Raw genomic sequence first — 16,836 nt, forward strand, 5'->3', positions numbered from 1 at the left:
TCATGTTTTAATAATAATAAATTAAAAATATTTTATTTATTTATTTATTTTCTATTTCCACTTTCAACCAAGCAATTGCAAAGTGAATTTACTCTAGGCTTTCTTTTTTGCAGTGTAAGGGAAAAGGTTTATTCTCCGCTTTTAGTTTCCTTCATTAATATATAATAATAATAATAGGATATTATTACTCATAATGTTAAACCTCTAAAATTTGCCAAAATAAAACTTATCATTTTTTAGATGAAACAACACTCGTCATCACTCATGGAAAAAGAAATATTAATTAATTTAATCCTTGTAATATAATAATTAATAATGCAAAACTTCATTTACAAGGTAAGATGTAATAATATTCTCACCACTTTAGCTATATCCCAATTTAATTTTTATATTTTAATGTGAGATTACAATTTAGCTTGTTATGGCTTCATTTATTTCAGAAAAAATAACATGTATATAAAAAAAGTTTTTTTATAGAAAATATTTTAAAAAAATATTTTTCATAAAAATATTTTATGTTATTTGATTGCAATGTTAATTTAATGATATGTGTTTATTTCATGTATATATATGTATTTTCATAAGATTATCAAAATCTGAAAAATAAAAAATAACTTCATTTTCTTAAAAAATAAAGTCATTTTTTTAAATAACTTATTTTTTTTAATTTAAAAAATATTTTTTAGTAATTAATTTTCCTAAACACTCCAAACACTAAAAAATTTAGAAAATATTTTTCAATAAAATATTTTTCATGAAACAAACGGAATCTAATATAAATTAAATTCGATTACTTTGACTTGAATTTTACTATTGTATAATTTAAGGATTAAATTGTGTATTTTTAAAAGGAGCAACTTAAGTGTTATTTATATAAATTTATTGCATAATAAAGAAATATTTGACCAATGAAATTTAAATAAGAAATCATCTTAAAAATTTTGAGATATTGAGTTCGAGTTAAAATTGGAGCAAATTATATATAAAGATACTAATCACCGTTTTAGATAGTGAAGATATTCATATAAATTTATTGCATATTAAAAAAAAAAACTAATAAACTTTAACTCAATAGTATTAAAGTTATTTTTTAGGACTGTGAGGTATTAATTTTGAGTTTTAATTAGGGTTAATTAAAAAAAATTAATTTTTATTTAACTAATAAAAATCTAAATGTTCAGTAATCAAAAAAATAATCCACTTGTTATAAAAATAATGGTAAATTGCAACAAGGTCCTATGTTTTTATCATAATTACAAATCAATTCCCATATTTTCACAATTACATTAATGCTTAAAAAGATTAAGATACCGTTGTTGAATCAACAACCTTAAAAATATTTTAATATATTTATCTAAAATAAAGGGATAAAAGTATTAATATAATAAAATTCATAGATGATATTTATTTGAAAATTTAGTTTTGATTAATGAAATATGTTAGAGTATATTTAAAAGTAAATAAAAATATTAAAGTGTTTGATGAAATAAAAATTTAGATATTTTTAAATTATTTTTAAAAAGATAAAAGTATTAATAATAAAAAATAAAAAAATAAATAATATTTTGTCCAAAAAAATGCTACTTCAAATATTAAATGGTCAATCATATTTTTATACTAGTCATTACTTCGTCCAACGCCAAAGCTATGCTTCACTTAAAAATCAATTTATCCCTTTAATTTGCAAATGAATCAATTTTCTCAATAATTTAAAAAATTAAATCAATTGAATAAAATTACGTGCTAATGAATAAAAATTATGAAGACGTTTAATTAAAAAAAATGATCAATTTCTTTTTTTGTTTTCTTCTTTCATTCTAAATCTAATACAGTAGCCCGAATCAACATAGCAAATCATCAAATGAAAATTTGCACAAACAAAAAAAGTCTCAAATATGTACAAAAACAAAACACAGGAACAAGAGACAACAGGAAAGGGAGAAACAACAATATAGTCACTGAATAATGAGAGACACGATATGCGAGCCTGAAAATAAAAAGTCATCATAACCAAACCATGGGTAGCAGCCAAAAAATAATAATAATAAAAAGTATTACAGTTACCGATGCAAATTTAGCACCCAAGAGAAATCATTACAGGAAAAAGACTCAATGAGCCACAGCGACCAATAACAAAGATAGCTTTTCTAAAATAATTATATCTCTTCTCAAAACTAGTAAAAACCAAATCTACTGTAAAATTTTAGAATTTTAGAAAAATACTAACAATACTCTCAAAACCCATGATCCCACCAGATATAAAGTCAGAAAAATTACAGTCAAAGTAAAACTCGAATAAAAAATTCATTGTGTCAATAGAAAACACAAAATGATGAGATTACAAAACCCTGTAAAGGTTCAACTTTTTGAAAAAAACATACAAATTTGCTTATGTAATTCTTTAATTTAAAGTTGAAGCAATATATAAAAATATAATATATTATTTATTAGTTCAAATTTTTAAATTGAGGAGTAAAATAGTTTATTTATAAATTAAAGAGGCAAATTAACTTTCAAATAAAAGTTAAGGAGATAATTATACTTTTAGTCATGTTTTCTTTTTGATCTTCTACACTTTAACAGAGTTCGAGATGAAATTTAAAAATAAAAAATATTTTTTATAATATTATTTTTCATATTATTAAAATAATTTAATGATTTTAATTTTTTTATAATTAAAATATATTAAGTTTAATTTTAAACATTAAAGATCATGCATATTCAAATTACTCCACAAGAAAAGGGGTGTTTGGGAAAATAAAAAGCCTCATGGGCCTATCCTATTCCTAATTAGCGAATAGAGAATAGGCGTAATTAGTTAATTAATTGATTAATTTTCCATTTGTCTTAATCCTCACCCACTGTTATTCCCGCTCATTTTTATTGCCTTAATTTGAAAATCTCCCTGCTTGGTGGCTCCATTTTACTTGCTTTAAACTCTGATACCCCCCCCCACCTTCCACGTTGTTCCCCACCATTGTTCTCATTTTCTTAAACTACCCCCCAAAAAATAAAAACTAAAAAATATAAAAACAAAACCCATCTTTCACTCTCTCTCTCTGGTCTATTAGAAATCAAATCTCTTCTTCTCTCTCTCTATAGTTCTCTGCAACTCTTTGTCTTAAAGAAGAAGAAACAATCTCTCTCTAATCTCTGTCTCTCTCTGTAGGCTGTAGCTTCAATAGCTTAAAGTATCAAAGGAAATTAAAAAACTGCAATGTTATTCGGTTTTGTCTCAGACGCCATGTGACTTCACTGATTCTTCTGTTCTTCTGCTTTCTTGTCTTCCTTCTCCTCCTCCTCCTGTTTCTGGTTGACTTTACACTTCTCAGCCGAGTCGCTCATTGGCTCACCGAGTCAACTCGACTCTGCTTCACTGGAATGGCCTCATCCTCCCGAGCAAGGAGCAGCTCTCCATTCTCTAATCGGAAACCTTCCAGTCCTTACTCTTCCACTTCTTCCACCTCTTCTTACATCGGCAACAGGTTCGTTCCCCGTTCCTGCTCGTCTTCTGCTTCTTCTTCGTTTTTCAACTCTGGTGGCGGACGATCCATGACGCCCAGTCGGTCGGGCTCCGATTCAATGTATTACGGTCCTCGCGGTTACTGTGGTCGTGCTCCTGTTGCGTTTGGTTCTGAGGAATTGATTCCCGAGCTGGTCGATGTGCCGAGGAATGGGGATAGTATATCCGTGACGATTCGGTTTAGACCGTTGAAGTAAGTTGTCAGATCTGAGAATAGTGGACCAGATCTGTTGCTTTATAAATCTGAATCGTTTGGTTTGTCTTCTGAGGTAATGTGACCGCGATTCATTTGCTTACAGCGAGAGAGAGTTCCAGAGAGGGGATGAGATCGCTTGGTATGCGGATGGAGATAAGATCGTTAGAAATGAGTATAATACGGCTACGGCTTATGCATTTGGTGATTATTCTTTTTCTGTTGATAAATTGAATAAATTGGATGATGTTTTTGGTCAATTAATAAAGTATAGACGTGAAAAATGCAAATGTATTCCTATTGGCAGATAGAGTATTTGGACAGCACACGACTTCTCAAGAGGTATATGACGTTGCTGCCAAACCAGTAGTCAAGGCTGCAATGGAAGGTGTTAATGGTATGGAATAGAAATTCTGATTCATTAAATGAACCAGCATTGATTAATTGGATTTATTGTGGTGAATATTGTGATTGCGTTGCAGTTTTAATTGAACTTTTACTTTCTAAATTCTGAGCTCATAAATTGACAAATGCAGGAACTGTCTTTGCTTATGGTGTCACTAGCAGCGGAAAGACACACACTATGCATGTAAGTTTATTCTCTAGATACGACTGTTTTTTTTTTGTGCGTATGTTTGGCTTGGAATTTAATTTTAAACATCCAGCTATTGTTGAAAATCAATTAGAATTTTAGGAGTGAAGCCTTGACAATGATGCAGTCTACTAGTGGTGAACAATTAAGCCACATATACTGAGAACATGTGTTAAATTGCCAGTGATCTTTTCAGGGAGTAGGCATACATGTTTTGATGCTAATTTTGTTTTGTGCAAAAAAGGTGTCGACTGATAATAATCCATCACACTGTGTTCTTATTATACTTAGCAATTTCATTGTACCTTAAACTGAACAATTAATGAAGTAAAATTTTCATGATTAGCTAAAAATTGTAGTTAGTGCTCGATGATTGAACAAGATGAGTTGTGAAGAAACTAAGGTTTTTGAACATGTTAAAACTTCACTTTTGCATGAAGTCCAGTTGCCTTGATTGTTGCTTTGATGCCCTCTCCCAAATTTTCCCTCTCTTTAATAGCATGAGTGTATATGATGCTCCATTGTGCAATGAATCTTGTTATGGTTAATATCCTCATAACTGACATAATTTCGATGACATAGCTGTTGCTCCTGCCATATAATGTTTTACTGATCTCGTTTACCATTTAACATATGAATAAGTGCGTATATGGATTTTTATCCTAGTTAACTTTTCTTATTTTAGTTCCCAAATATCATAATTCACCAGATGCACTAATTTCAGCTCTCTTGTTGATGACTTCTTTTTAAAATAATATGTGCAGGGAGATCAAAATTCTCCTGGTATCATACCATTAGCCATAAAGGATGTTTTCAGCATTATTCAAGATGTAAGTGTTGTTTCAATTTCTATATCTTTGAACTATTACATGGTACCCTAAATGACATGGCCACTTGCATCTCGCTTTTTCTTCCTTTATTTTATCCATCTCCTTTTAAGTGTGTCGAACTTTTTCTCTTCATTTTTTGGTGGCAACTAGATATGTTATGTGGTTTCTTAATTTATTTACATATATTCTCTGCATTATTTACCTGATCATCTAGTATTGTGTTGAAACTGTCAATGACACATAGCAGTACTGACCAAATTGCTTTTTCTTTGTTTGTAATATTACCGGTGGTTGCTCCATATATACCTCCTCCCAAGATCACCATGAGGAAAAGCATTCTTGATATCCAATTGATGATGAGGGCCAATCATAGTAGGCTAAAAGAGAGAAACAAATAGTAGAAGTAAGTTTAGCTAGCAGCAAAAGAAAAAAGTAAATAATCCCATATGTATACCTATGTGGGAGAGGACTAGACATTGGTTGACATTTATATATTAGAGATCATCCTCCCCTCCGACTCTCATCAAATGATGATGGAGAAAAAATGGAGTGGAAACTCAAAATGTGAAAACAAAACAAAACAAGATAAAGAAAATCTTCTTCATGGTAGACAAAGAAGGATGACCAATCTACAATGCTTCTTTCAGTGTTTGTTAAGTTGGCGAGCAAACAAGCGACCGCGGTACATGATTTTCGAGACGTAGAGACCACTGACTTCGCCCTCTACCAATAACTGTCCTATTAAGATTAAAAAAACAACAAAAAAAAAAAAAGGAAAAACAAAAATTTAAAGAGTAAGTTTACTATGAAATGATTTAAAAGAAATTTGAGAAGACACAAAACACAAACAAAAAAAACAAGAAAAAGGGTTAAGATTTCGAACCCATGACACAGTAGAAGAACCACAAGAAAAAGAAACATGAAGTAAGTAGGTGAGAAGATTAGATAGAATTAGAGACTAGACTAGAATTACCACGAACCAATTGGATTTGGATTCTGTCATTTTGAAAGAAGAAACCCATTTGCATGTAGGCATGGTGATCATGATCGATTGTGAGAGGTTTAGAGGCTAGAGGATGGATGGGCAAGAAGAAAGAGAAAAAAATTGCCAGAAAATAGTAACATTAAGAAATGTTTGAGAAAAAAAAATTCATTTTCATCTCCAATTATATGAGCCAATTATAGTATGATATGCATCCAGCATTCAAGTATCTGCGCGTGTGTGTTGGGGGATGGGTCTCAAACTCTCAATTTGGTCTCACATTGAATTGGCATAGATTTTCATGATGAAAACTAATTGATTTATTTTTCATTTTTCATCTTTTTAATAACCCACTTGCTAATCAAGTATGATTGACATATTGCATTTTTTGCTTCAGACTCCAGGAAGAGAGTTCTTATTGCGTGTGTCTTATCTTGAAATTTACAATGAGGTCAGTGGCAGCATACAGATTATCAATTGCAATAGCTCTAGGATTTATCAATTTTCATTTCTGATGCAACATCATCAGTAGTGATGCTTGGCATAATAATTTATTTTGATTAAAAAATTATGTATAAATCAAAATTCTGCAACTTCCATGTTTGAAGTCTCCCACAATTTGACTGGTATTTTTATCCTTTGCTTTATAATATAATAAAAACTGTATACACATATTAGTGACAGCTATCTGATTTATGGTTCAATGCATGTTTCTGATATCAGGTGATCAATGACTTGCTTGATCCAATTGGTCAAAATTTGCGTGTTAGAGAAGATGCACAGGTTTTTATTCTTAATTTTATTGAATATTCTTTTGATTTTGCTTGTATGCAAATGGATGCATTGCAGTAGAACACGAATGCTTTAACATGCTTTTTATATACACACACAAGAGATTTTCCTATTTCAATTGGATTACACCAAGGTTCAGCTATAAGCCCTTACCTTTTTATATTAGTTTTAGATGAATTGACGAAACATATATAAGAGAGTATCCCTTGGTGCATGATGTTTGCAAATGATATAATTTTGATAGATGAGAAGCGAGAAGGAGTCAATAGAAAGTTAAAGCTTTGGAGAAGTACTCTAGAGTCAAAGGGTTTTAAGTTAAGTAGAACGAAGACAGAATACATACATTGCAAGTTCAGTGAAGGCCGAACTGGTGATAGGGAAGGAGTTAGTTTGGATGGAGTGATACTGCCCCAAAGTAATCACTTTAAATATTTCGGCTCAATCCTTCAAGTAGATGGGGGATATAAGAAGGATGTTAGTCATAGGATTAAAACCGAATGTTTGAAGTGGAGAAGTGCCACGGGAGTTTTATTTGATCGTAAAATTTCTAATAAGTTGAAAGGAAAATTTTATCGTACAGCCATATGACCAATCATGTTATATGGTAGTGAATGTTGGGCACTAAAGGATAAGAGTTGAGGAGATGAGAATGTTAAGGTGGATGAGTAGTCATACTAGACTAGATAAAGTCCGTAATGAGAGTATTAGAGAAAAGGTAGAAGTGGTGCCAATTAAGAATAAGTTGAGAGAAGGGAGATTGAGTTAGTTTGGTCATGTGGAACATAGATATACAGAGACTCCTGTTAGACAAGTAGAGTACATTAGATTAGAGGATAGAAAGAAAAGAAGGGGTAGACCTAAACTGATTTGGAGGAGAGTAGTACAATATGACCTATAAGTATTATACATTTCCGAGGATTTAACCCAAAATCGTTTAGAATGGAGAAAGAGAATCCATATAGCCGACTCTAATTTCTTGGGATAAAGGCTTAGTTGAGTTGAGTTTATGTGCGAGCACAAGGATGCCTATTAAAGAATTTTCTCCAATGTGACCTTTAACCTTGAAAAGATTGCTGTATAGCCGGATGTAATGTTTATTTGTCTCATAAATGCATGCACTATGTTTTCCAGGGCACTTATGTTGAGGGTATTAAGGAAGAAGTGGTTTTGTCTCCTGGGCATGCACTTTCTTTCATTGCTGCTGGAGAAGGTAGCTAATATACAGAAACTTTTTTGTCCTTTCTTGTTGGTGCATGATTGATTGGTGGGACTTTCTTTTTGCTAAATTTCTAATTGATATTTGATATTGGCAGAGCATCGTCATGTTGGTTCAAATAACTTTAATCTGTTGAGTAGCAGAAGCCACACCATATTTTCGCTGGTAAATTGTATATGTGTTTAGCACTTATAATCAACATGCTGCTGGTACATTTGTTGAGCAAATAATTGAAATGTGAAATTGTGTCTTTTTTCCATCTGATTAGTATCTTGCATACAATTGACCAACATATAGCCTTGTGGATTAGTCATTAGTGTGATGATCTAGGACATTATAGTTCCATTTTGAAGTACTAAATTTATGATTGCATAATTTTTATGTTTACCTTCACCCATTTCTCTTTTAGAAGATATGACTATAATTTTATTGTCTATGAAGATAATGAACTTCATGTTAAGAAGGCTTACTATGGTACTACTTAATATTCAATTCTAAAAATAACCTTGTTACATATTAAATTCATGGTTCAGCACCCTAGATAAGATCCATTGTGCCATACTGTTCTTTGCCTCAGCTTACTGTAGTGATATATGTTTCAGGTGTTTATCTTACCTGGCCTCTCCTTCTTTTGCAATATTCTATCAATTAGTAAGGGATGGGGAAGGGAAATCATTGAACTTAAAACTAATTCCTATTCATTGTACCTGAATTATGAATCTATGTTGCTTTGTCTTTCTTTATTATTATTATTTTTAAATATAAATGCCTCCTACTCCAGATAGTGTGGATGCTGCACCTTCTATCAATTATTTTACTTTATTGTTTTTGAATATCCTTCACAACCATGCCTATGCATTTGCAGATGATTGAAAGCAGTGCCCTTGGTGATGAGTACGATGGAGTGATCTTCTCTCAACTTGTATGTTACATTCAATTGATATTTTTTGAAAATAAAATATTCTTCTTAACTACACAAATCATCTTACTGACTTATTTCTCTCTTTTCTTAGAATTTGATTGATCTAGCTGGATCTGAGAGTTCAAAAACCGAAACAACTGGACTAAGGAGAAAGGAGGGGTCTTACATAAACAAAAGCCTTCTAACTCTTGGAACTGTATGTACTGTATATGTGGCTTTTACCATACTTTTCTTCTGATGATCATTTGCTTCCATCTTAACCACATTCTGTTTTATGTCTTCCAAAAATATTGAACAAAGTGAAGTCTTCAGAGAAACACCTGTAATTGATATAAAAATTCTAGGCAATTTGAGGTTTTTTTTGAGGATACTTGGGAATATTATTGAGTTTCAACAAATTTTTATATCTCTAGCATTAATATATTGGTAATAAATGGTACTGCATGTGAGTGCTAAGACTTGAGGAATAATTATTCTTTTTATTCAGTGAGAGAATTTGGAATTCTTAGCATCAACATGCATATAGGCTTGTCATTATCAGTATCAGTTTGAAATTTTTATTGACTTTTTAATTCCATTATGAAGGTAATTGGAAAGTTGAGCGAAGGGAAGGCATCCCACGTTCCTTATCGAGATTCAAAACTTACCCGTCTTCTGCAGTCTTCATTGAGTGGGCATGGACATGTTTCAGTGAGTTCAAGATGCAACAATTATTGTGTTATCATTGCACAACTATTAATGGAGTTTTCCTTTTTTTTTTTTTCCCCCCTTTCCTCCTGAAAATAATATATAGTGTAGCACATGTGAATTAAGAAAGCATTGCTTTCACCCCTGCTAACTGGATTCCGTTTTCATTTATCGTGTTCTCATGAAGTAATATGAATTTTTTTCATAAATTGTTGCACAGCTTATTTGTACGGTCAATCCTGCATCTAGCAATATGGAGGAAACACATAATACATTGAAGTTTGCTAGCAGGGCAAAGAGAGTTGAAATCTATGCCTCTCGTAATAAGGTATGCTATAATCTTGGAACGTAGTGTGATTTGTCAATGGGAATGCATAATAGTTAACACTTAAGCTAACATTATTATTGGTTATGGAAATTGCTTCCAGATTATTGATGAAAAATCGTTAATTAAGAAATATCAAAGAGAAATCTCAAGCCTCAAGCTGGAACTTGATCAATTAAAGAAGGGGATGATTGTTGCTGTCAATCATGAGGAGATTCTGAGCTTAAGGCAACAGGTATTTGGATTTTTTTTGTCTGTGCTCATCTTTGAATAGTCTTGAGCTTGTTTTTCTTCTTCTAACTTCTTTATAAGGTTCCATATTTTTCACAAATTGTCCACGTTCTTTGGATAGTTGGAAGAAGGTCAAGTGAAGATGCAATCAAGATTGGAGGAAGAAGAAGAAGCCAAGGCCGCTCTTATGAGTCGAATCCAGAGGCTAACCAAGCTCATACTTGTTTCTACAAAGAATACAATTCCTGGATTAACAAGTGATGGTGCTAGTCATCAGCGGAGTCACTCTGTTGGGGAGGATGATGTGAGTTATTTTTTGCTTATGTAAATGAAAGCGTGTGAATTTTTGCAACTCTAAGCACATTAAGAGATCTGGAGATAAATGTGAATCATGTCACTGTTTTTTCAAGTCACTAGTGTGGGTTTGATCTGTTGACATGTCCATGGTTCTGTGGGTGTCTGCCTGCCTGTTAATAAATATGAAATCTTTTTAACTTATAAATTGGGATTAGTTTTATTGTTGTCATGATATACTTGTGTATTGTAAATGCTTAATTGCTTAGAGAAACTGATGATGCATGCCTGTGGAATTTGTTTGCCATTTTCTCCTGAAACTTTTCTTTAATTTGTTTTATTACTTGGTATGACTCCTTTCTCGAAAATTTCCCCTTCGATTGTAAAATAATTTCCCTCTCACTAGATATTTTTTAGATCTTTGTTTATTTTTGGAAATAAATACATGATATTTCTCTTTTCAATTTTTTCTGGATCAGAAACTGGATGTTTTGAGGGAGGGTGCTTTACTTCTAGAAAATGAGAATCAGAAGGACTCTTTGTCTTCCGCTTCTCTGGTTCCATTGGATGCATCTCAGGAATTCAAACACAGGAGATCTTCCAGCAAGTGGAGTGAAGAACTCTCACCTGTTTGCAGTACAATTACCGAATCAAGTCAAGTGGGTGAACTTATAAGTGCTTCAAAACTACCTGCAGTATGTTTTATTAGTTCTCTTATTACTTATTTTTATAGCATTTAATTCTAAGGAATATTTTTTGTGGTTAAAATAGTGATGGCTTAATGCTAATATTGTGGAAGATGCACCAACCTGTGCTGATCATATTTTTTTACTTGCCTTTGTTTGAGAACCTCAAATGTTTTCAAATTTTTATTGGATACTAGTAAACTTGTGAAAGTGACTTTTACGTTGTGTTGTAGGGTGCAATGACACAAGATCAGATGGACCTTCTTGTCGAGCAGGTAAAGATGCTTGCGGGAGAGATTGCATTCAGCACTAGTACCCTTAAGCGTCTTGTGGAGCAGTCCGTGAATGATCCAGATAGCTCAAAAGCTCAAGTATGCCTTTCTTTCTCTTGAGTATCAACTTTATTGTTTGATTGTGTTGCTCTTGAAGTGATGTATGTGTGTGTCTACTGTGTATGTGCATGAAAGGGTAGACGACATGATGAATATGAGTAGATTCAGTCAGTGGTGTTTTTTGCTCCCTTACATTGAGTTATTATCCTAATGGATGAGGGCTTCATCAATGATAAAGCAGACAAGTGACTTACCCTACAACATTTATGTTATTTGCTAATTTTAGTTCATATACTGTCTTATTGTCTGGCAATAGCCTGTAAGTGGATTATAATTTTATCAACTTCAGTTTATATGCTATTCCTTTTTTTTTTTTTAAATTCCAAATATTGTGGTTGAAGTTTATTTATTGCATGCTTTGTGGTTCATTTCGCTTCCATTTTTCCATGTAACTTGTAGTAAGAAAAAGAATCCTATATGCTATGATTTTTTTTTATTCTCTTGGAAATATCTTATTTCTTAGATTACTCAAATTATTGTCTGTTTACAAAGTCAATGCAAATAAATGTTTCTCTCCTGCAATGCTGTTTATTTTTGTATCCATGAGAGTGTATGCCTTTACCCCAAGGCTCTAATGAAGATAAGTGCATACTTTTCTTAATGACAGATCCAGAACTTGGAACGTGAGATCCAGGAGAAGAGGAGACAAATGAGAGTTTTAGAGCAACGAATCATTGAGAGTGGTGAGGCTTCAATTTCTAATTCATCACTGGTTGATATGCAGCAGGTAATACTACTTTCTTTCTTGCTCATTTGGCTTTTTCTCTAGTATTCTTTTATTTTATTTATCTCTTTTTCAAAAATTGTTGTTGAAATCTTTCAATTGTATTTCTGTTAAAACAGACAGTCATGAGGCTGATGACCCAATGTAATGAAAAGTCTTTTGAGCTGGAGGTGAGTACTTCACAGCATGATAATAAGTTGTGTGATGTACATTGAATTAATAGTTATACTTAAGTTGGTCCTTTCTGACTTGTTTCTCACTAAAATTATTGTACTATCATGCTTATTTAGAATGGATGCTGGCATTTATGAATTTACTGGGAAAAGAGTAATATGGTTTCTTTTACAAACATGTTTTTTCGGGTACTAATGCTTTAAGTTCTTGGGAGGTAATTCCAGCTGCTTAAGTCTCTTTCCTTAATTATTTCAACTTTAGAATGTCCTTTGCCTGTTTTAGAGGAAGAAAGATAAGTAACTCCTTCCACGGTTTTGTTTTGCATGGTTTTAAACCAAACTCTTGGCCCATGTAACCATTTCCTTAAATCAATGCCCCAAACCTTATCATGGATGCTTTGGTCTATGGCAATCTGTTCACTGAACTCGTGCTTTTTTAGTGGTTGGAAACACTGATTTAAGTTTGTTCATCATCTAAATTGAACTGTTTTGCCAATTGATGCAGATAAAGTCAGCAGATAACCGTGTCCTTCAGGAACAACTGCAGACAAAGGTTAAAATAACATTCTCCATACTGCTTGGTTTCTTTTTTTTCCCCTTCAGTGTATATCCTACCAGTTCAGCTGAAGCTCAATACCTTTGATCAGTTTGGGGCAAACCTGCCTTTCTTATTGTTTTTTATTGCTTTCATTGATTTGCCACTTTGCCTGGGATCTGAGTTATTATTTCCTGGTATGTTTGGTCATTGGCAGTGTTCTGAGAACAAGGAATTGCAAGGAAAAGTAAATATCCTGGAGCAGCAGTTGGCTTCACTCTCTGGTGATAAAACATCGCTTACTTCTGAACATGCTGTGCCTGAGGAATATGTTGATGAATTGAAAAAGAAAGTTCAGTCGCAGGTGATTACTGCTATGTTGACTTCTACTAGCTTTTGACTAGGCTTACTATTGTCATTGGGCGTTGTCAATATTTTTTAATCTTCTGGGTAACGTTAAATGTATTTATGCTAACTTCTACCATAGAAACATAGAGGTCATATTGGTAAAATTTTGTGTTGAAAACATAAGCAAAAGTAAAATGATACCAGTGAAAAATTGTTCTGGTGTTATTTCACTAAGAACTTAGTGTTGGTACAACTTAATTGACTTGCAAAGATGTTTTGGCTATATAAGCAGGAAATTGAGAATGAAAAACTAAAGATAGAACAGGTTCAGCTTTCTGAGGAGAATAGTGGGTTACGGGTCCAAAATCAGAAACTGGCTGAAGAAGCTTCTTATGCGAAGGAGCTGGCCTCTGCTGCTGCAGTTGAGCTGAAGAACTTGGCTGGTGAGGTGACCAAGCTTTCATTACAGAATGCAAAATTAGAAAAGGAATTGTTGGCTGCTCGAGAGTCCATGCACTCTAGAGGTGCTGGCATGCAAAACATTAATGGCGTTAACCGTAAGCATAGTGATGGCATGAGACCAGGAAGGAGGGGACGGTTCAGTGGCAGAGGAAATGAAATTTCAGGAATGCACTCTGATGACTTTGACTCTTGGAACTTTGATCCAGAAGATTTAAAGATGGAGTTGCAAGCAAGGAAACAACGGGAGGCAGCTCTTGAGACAGCCTTAGCTGAAAAAGAGTTCATAGAGGAGGAATACAGGAAGAAGGCTGAAGATGCAAAGAGAAGGGAGAAGGCACTGGAAAATGATTTAGCAAACATGTGGGTCCTTGTTGCTAAGTTAAAGAAAGAGGGGGGATCAGCCCCTGTGGTGAATACTGATGAGGGGCATAGTGATGGAATAGATGCAAGTGAACCAAAAATTAATGAGGTTGATCAAAATAATGTCCTTAAAGAGAGACAAGTTTCTGATGCATCAAAACCACCTGATGAAAATCCCAAGGAGGAGCCTCTGGTTGTTCGGTTAAAGGTAATGCTGTGCTGTCTTTAAGTTCATTTTTTCATTTTACTAAAAAATTGCACTTCAAGATCTGTTTGAGTAACAGGAACTGTTTAAGTCATGTTTGGTACTGAATAAGCGGAAATTAATTAAAAAGCAAAGCTGCAGTTTCCATCAAATGGTATTTAATTGTTTCAGTAACACCTGCCAGTATGGTTCTGTGGCTATCATTTCCTTTAATTTAGAAAAAGTTTAGCTTGCACTTTCTTTCTGGCGGCATTATTATTTAGTCTGCATTTTCCTTCCATCATTGTTCTGTTAGTTTAAAATTTACATTTCATGCGGTGATATGTTAGGCCCATCTCTGGGTAGTGCAGCCTGTCCATTTTAATTAGTTGCATGGAAGCAGGTGTGTAAACTAACTGAGTCGAATTGAGCTTTGAAGATCTAATTCTTGGCTCATTAAAATTTTTTTGAGCCGACTATCAGTAAGCTCAAGTTTGGCTCGTTTTCTTGTGTCAAGTGAGTTTTTATCTAACCAAGCCTTGGGCTGCTCATTTATAACCTAGTGAATTTTAAATTTAAGATTATGAAGTTCAAAATTACGTAGTTTTGATTAAATTTAAGATAATAAGTTTAAACCTAAATGATTTTAGTTAAATGAGCAACCTCGCAAGCCTTTTTACGAGCCGGCTCATGAACTTATTAAACAAGTCAATTCGTGAGTCTTAGTAAGTTGAATATCAAAAAACTAAATAACAAGTCTAAAAATTACACTTGAGCTCAGCTTAATTAGAAAATGAACCGGGTCAAGTTGAGCTTTTATAGAGCCGAACCTTGAATAGCACTCAAGTAGCTCAGTTCATTTATATCCCTACATGGAAGATCCAATCTATCAGTTGATGTAGTTTACCTATTTTGCTTGCCACTTAGAATATTTACTAAACAACAAATCTTAATGTAAATCTAGGATTATTTGAATTTGTGTTGTAAAGATTTGGACAATATTTCTCTGCTTTTTGTTCAGCACTGTTGAATGCTTGAACTTGAAATAGATTTGTGGCTTGCATTAACTGATGGTTGTTTAATGCATCAAATATTTCTGTGACCTAATCTCATTACTTGTGGATGAATTAAATGGGTGGCTACAATTTAGATTTGTATTTTCTGCTTTCAGGCACGAATGCAGGAGATGAAGGAAAAGGAGCTCAAATGCCTAGGCAATGGAGACGCCAATTCACATATGTGTAAAGTATGTTTTGAATCAGCAACAGCTGCAATTCTTCTCCCCTGCCGGCATTTTTGTTGTAAGTCATTGAAGTTTCTTGCATTTGAATTGTAATTGTACGTGTTCTTCATCATCTATTAATGTAACTACCATTGCTTTCTTTTCTTGCAGTGTGTAAATCTTGTTCGCTAGCTTGTTCTGAGTGTCCAATTTGTCGCACAAAGATTGCAGATAGGCTTTTTGCGTTTACTTCATGACATTGCAGTTTATGCCCACCAAATGAGGTCACGCGCATAGTTTTCTGTTTGTGTGTATCTATTGTCCTATAAGTCAACCTACTGGACTAATATAGGTTCCTCATTGCTTTTGCCAATTACTGGACAAGGCAAGAACACTTTTGTGGGAAGAAATTTTGAAAAATGAACATAAAAAAAACAAAGAGAAGCATATAGTTTTGCACCTCTTACATTCTGTTCTCCAGGACAGAGGACCTATGTTGGCTTCCTTGTGGTTGTCATTTTTATTACAAATTGGACATTATTATAGGCAGATAAACTAACAAATTCCTTTTTCCCTTGCTCTTATTTCAGGGCTTGCCAATGTTTCCCTGTTGGCAATATTCAATGCAATGGCAGGTGCAATTCTTTCATTTGTTTGATGTATGTAATTGTCCAAAAGGTATATCGATATATTGTATTGTTCATCTCCCTCTGTGGCTGTAAAATAATATTGTGATTAAAGGTTTTAACAGAAAAATGGTACATTCCAAAGCACAGCTTTGAGACGTTGCCTTGTTTTTAAACACGCAGCAGAATGCTGTGATCTGTTTCAATGTGTATAGAAACAATATATGCTTCCATGAGAAGCATTTTTTTAACTCTTCAATCTGAGCAAATATTAGTTCCTTGGTCTAGCCTAATTTTATCAATTGGTTCTTGGCAAGAACCTTTAGCATGCTAATCAATTGGCGATGGATGGATCAGATTGACGTTTTGATTGGGAAATGATATCATTAGCTTCGGATAAATTTTGATAACTATCCCTGAACTTATTTAGTTGTAACATTACAGTTTCTCAATTCAAAAATGTAATATAAAATCTCATTAACTTTTAAATTTTGCACAGTAAAATCTCTCTAACATCAAATTACTAGTTTTTCAGTT

General features: G+C 33.2%; 1 protein-coding gene across 4 annotated transcripts; it reads left to right on the plus strand.

The window, feature by feature from the left end:
• The first annotated feature begins 3,007 nt into the window (after positions 1-3,007).
• On the plus strand, positions 3,008-16,586 carry LOC110649477 (kinesin-like protein KIN-7D, mitochondrial). 4 transcript variants are annotated; one of them, XM_021804061.2, is made up of 25 exons: positions 3,008-3,716; positions 3,823-3,920; positions 4,024-4,113; positions 4,253-4,305; positions 5,073-5,138; positions 6,518-6,571; positions 6,844-6,903; positions 8,044-8,122; positions 8,226-8,293; positions 8,994-9,050; positions 9,142-9,246; positions 9,636-9,740; positions 9,958-10,065; positions 10,166-10,297; positions 10,415-10,597; positions 11,067-11,246; positions 11,507-11,644; positions 12,273-12,392; positions 12,509-12,559; positions 13,068-13,115; positions 13,315-13,461; positions 13,735-14,475; positions 15,623-15,752; positions 15,845-15,957; positions 16,264-16,586. In XM_021804061.2, the coding sequence occupies exons 1-24, from the start codon at positions 3,382-3,384 to the stop codon at positions 15,928-15,930; spliced, it is 3,234 nt and encodes a 1,077-aa protein (XP_021659753.2). In that variant the 5' UTR covers positions 3,008-3,381; the 3' UTR covers positions 15,931-15,957; positions 16,264-16,586. The 4 variants fall into 4 exon arrangements, with proteins under 4 accessions (XP_021659753.2, XP_021659751.2, XP_021659754.2 ...); XM_021804059.2 differs by having other exon boundaries at positions 3,009-3,716; positions 11,067-11,282; XM_021804062.2 differs by having other exon boundaries at positions 3,010-3,716; positions 13,738-14,475.
• Positions 16,587-16,836: the final 250 nt, after the last annotated feature.

The sequence above is a fragment of the Hevea brasiliensis genome, unplaced genomic scaffold (genome assembly GCF_030052815.1).
Source record: "Hevea brasiliensis isolate MT/VB/25A 57/8 unplaced genomic scaffold, ASM3005281v1 Scaf1, whole genome shotgun sequence".
NCBI classification, from domain to species: domain Eukaryota; kingdom Viridiplantae; phylum Streptophyta; class Magnoliopsida; order Malpighiales; family Euphorbiaceae; genus Hevea; species Hevea brasiliensis.

Coding starts and splice junctions, on each gene's coding strand:
- LOC110649477 (XM_021804059.2), top strand. CDS start 3,382: ATGGCCTCATCCTCCCGAGCAAGGAGCAGCTCTCCATTCTCTAATCGG. Junction 9,741..9,957: donor GTGGGCATGGACATGTTTCA/GTGAGTTCAAGA, acceptor ATTGTTGCACAG/CTTATTTGTACGGTCAATCC. Junction 10,598..11,066: donor ACTCTGTTGGGGAGGATGAT/GTGAGTTATTTT, acceptor TTTCTGGATCAG/AAACTGGATGTTTTGAGGGA.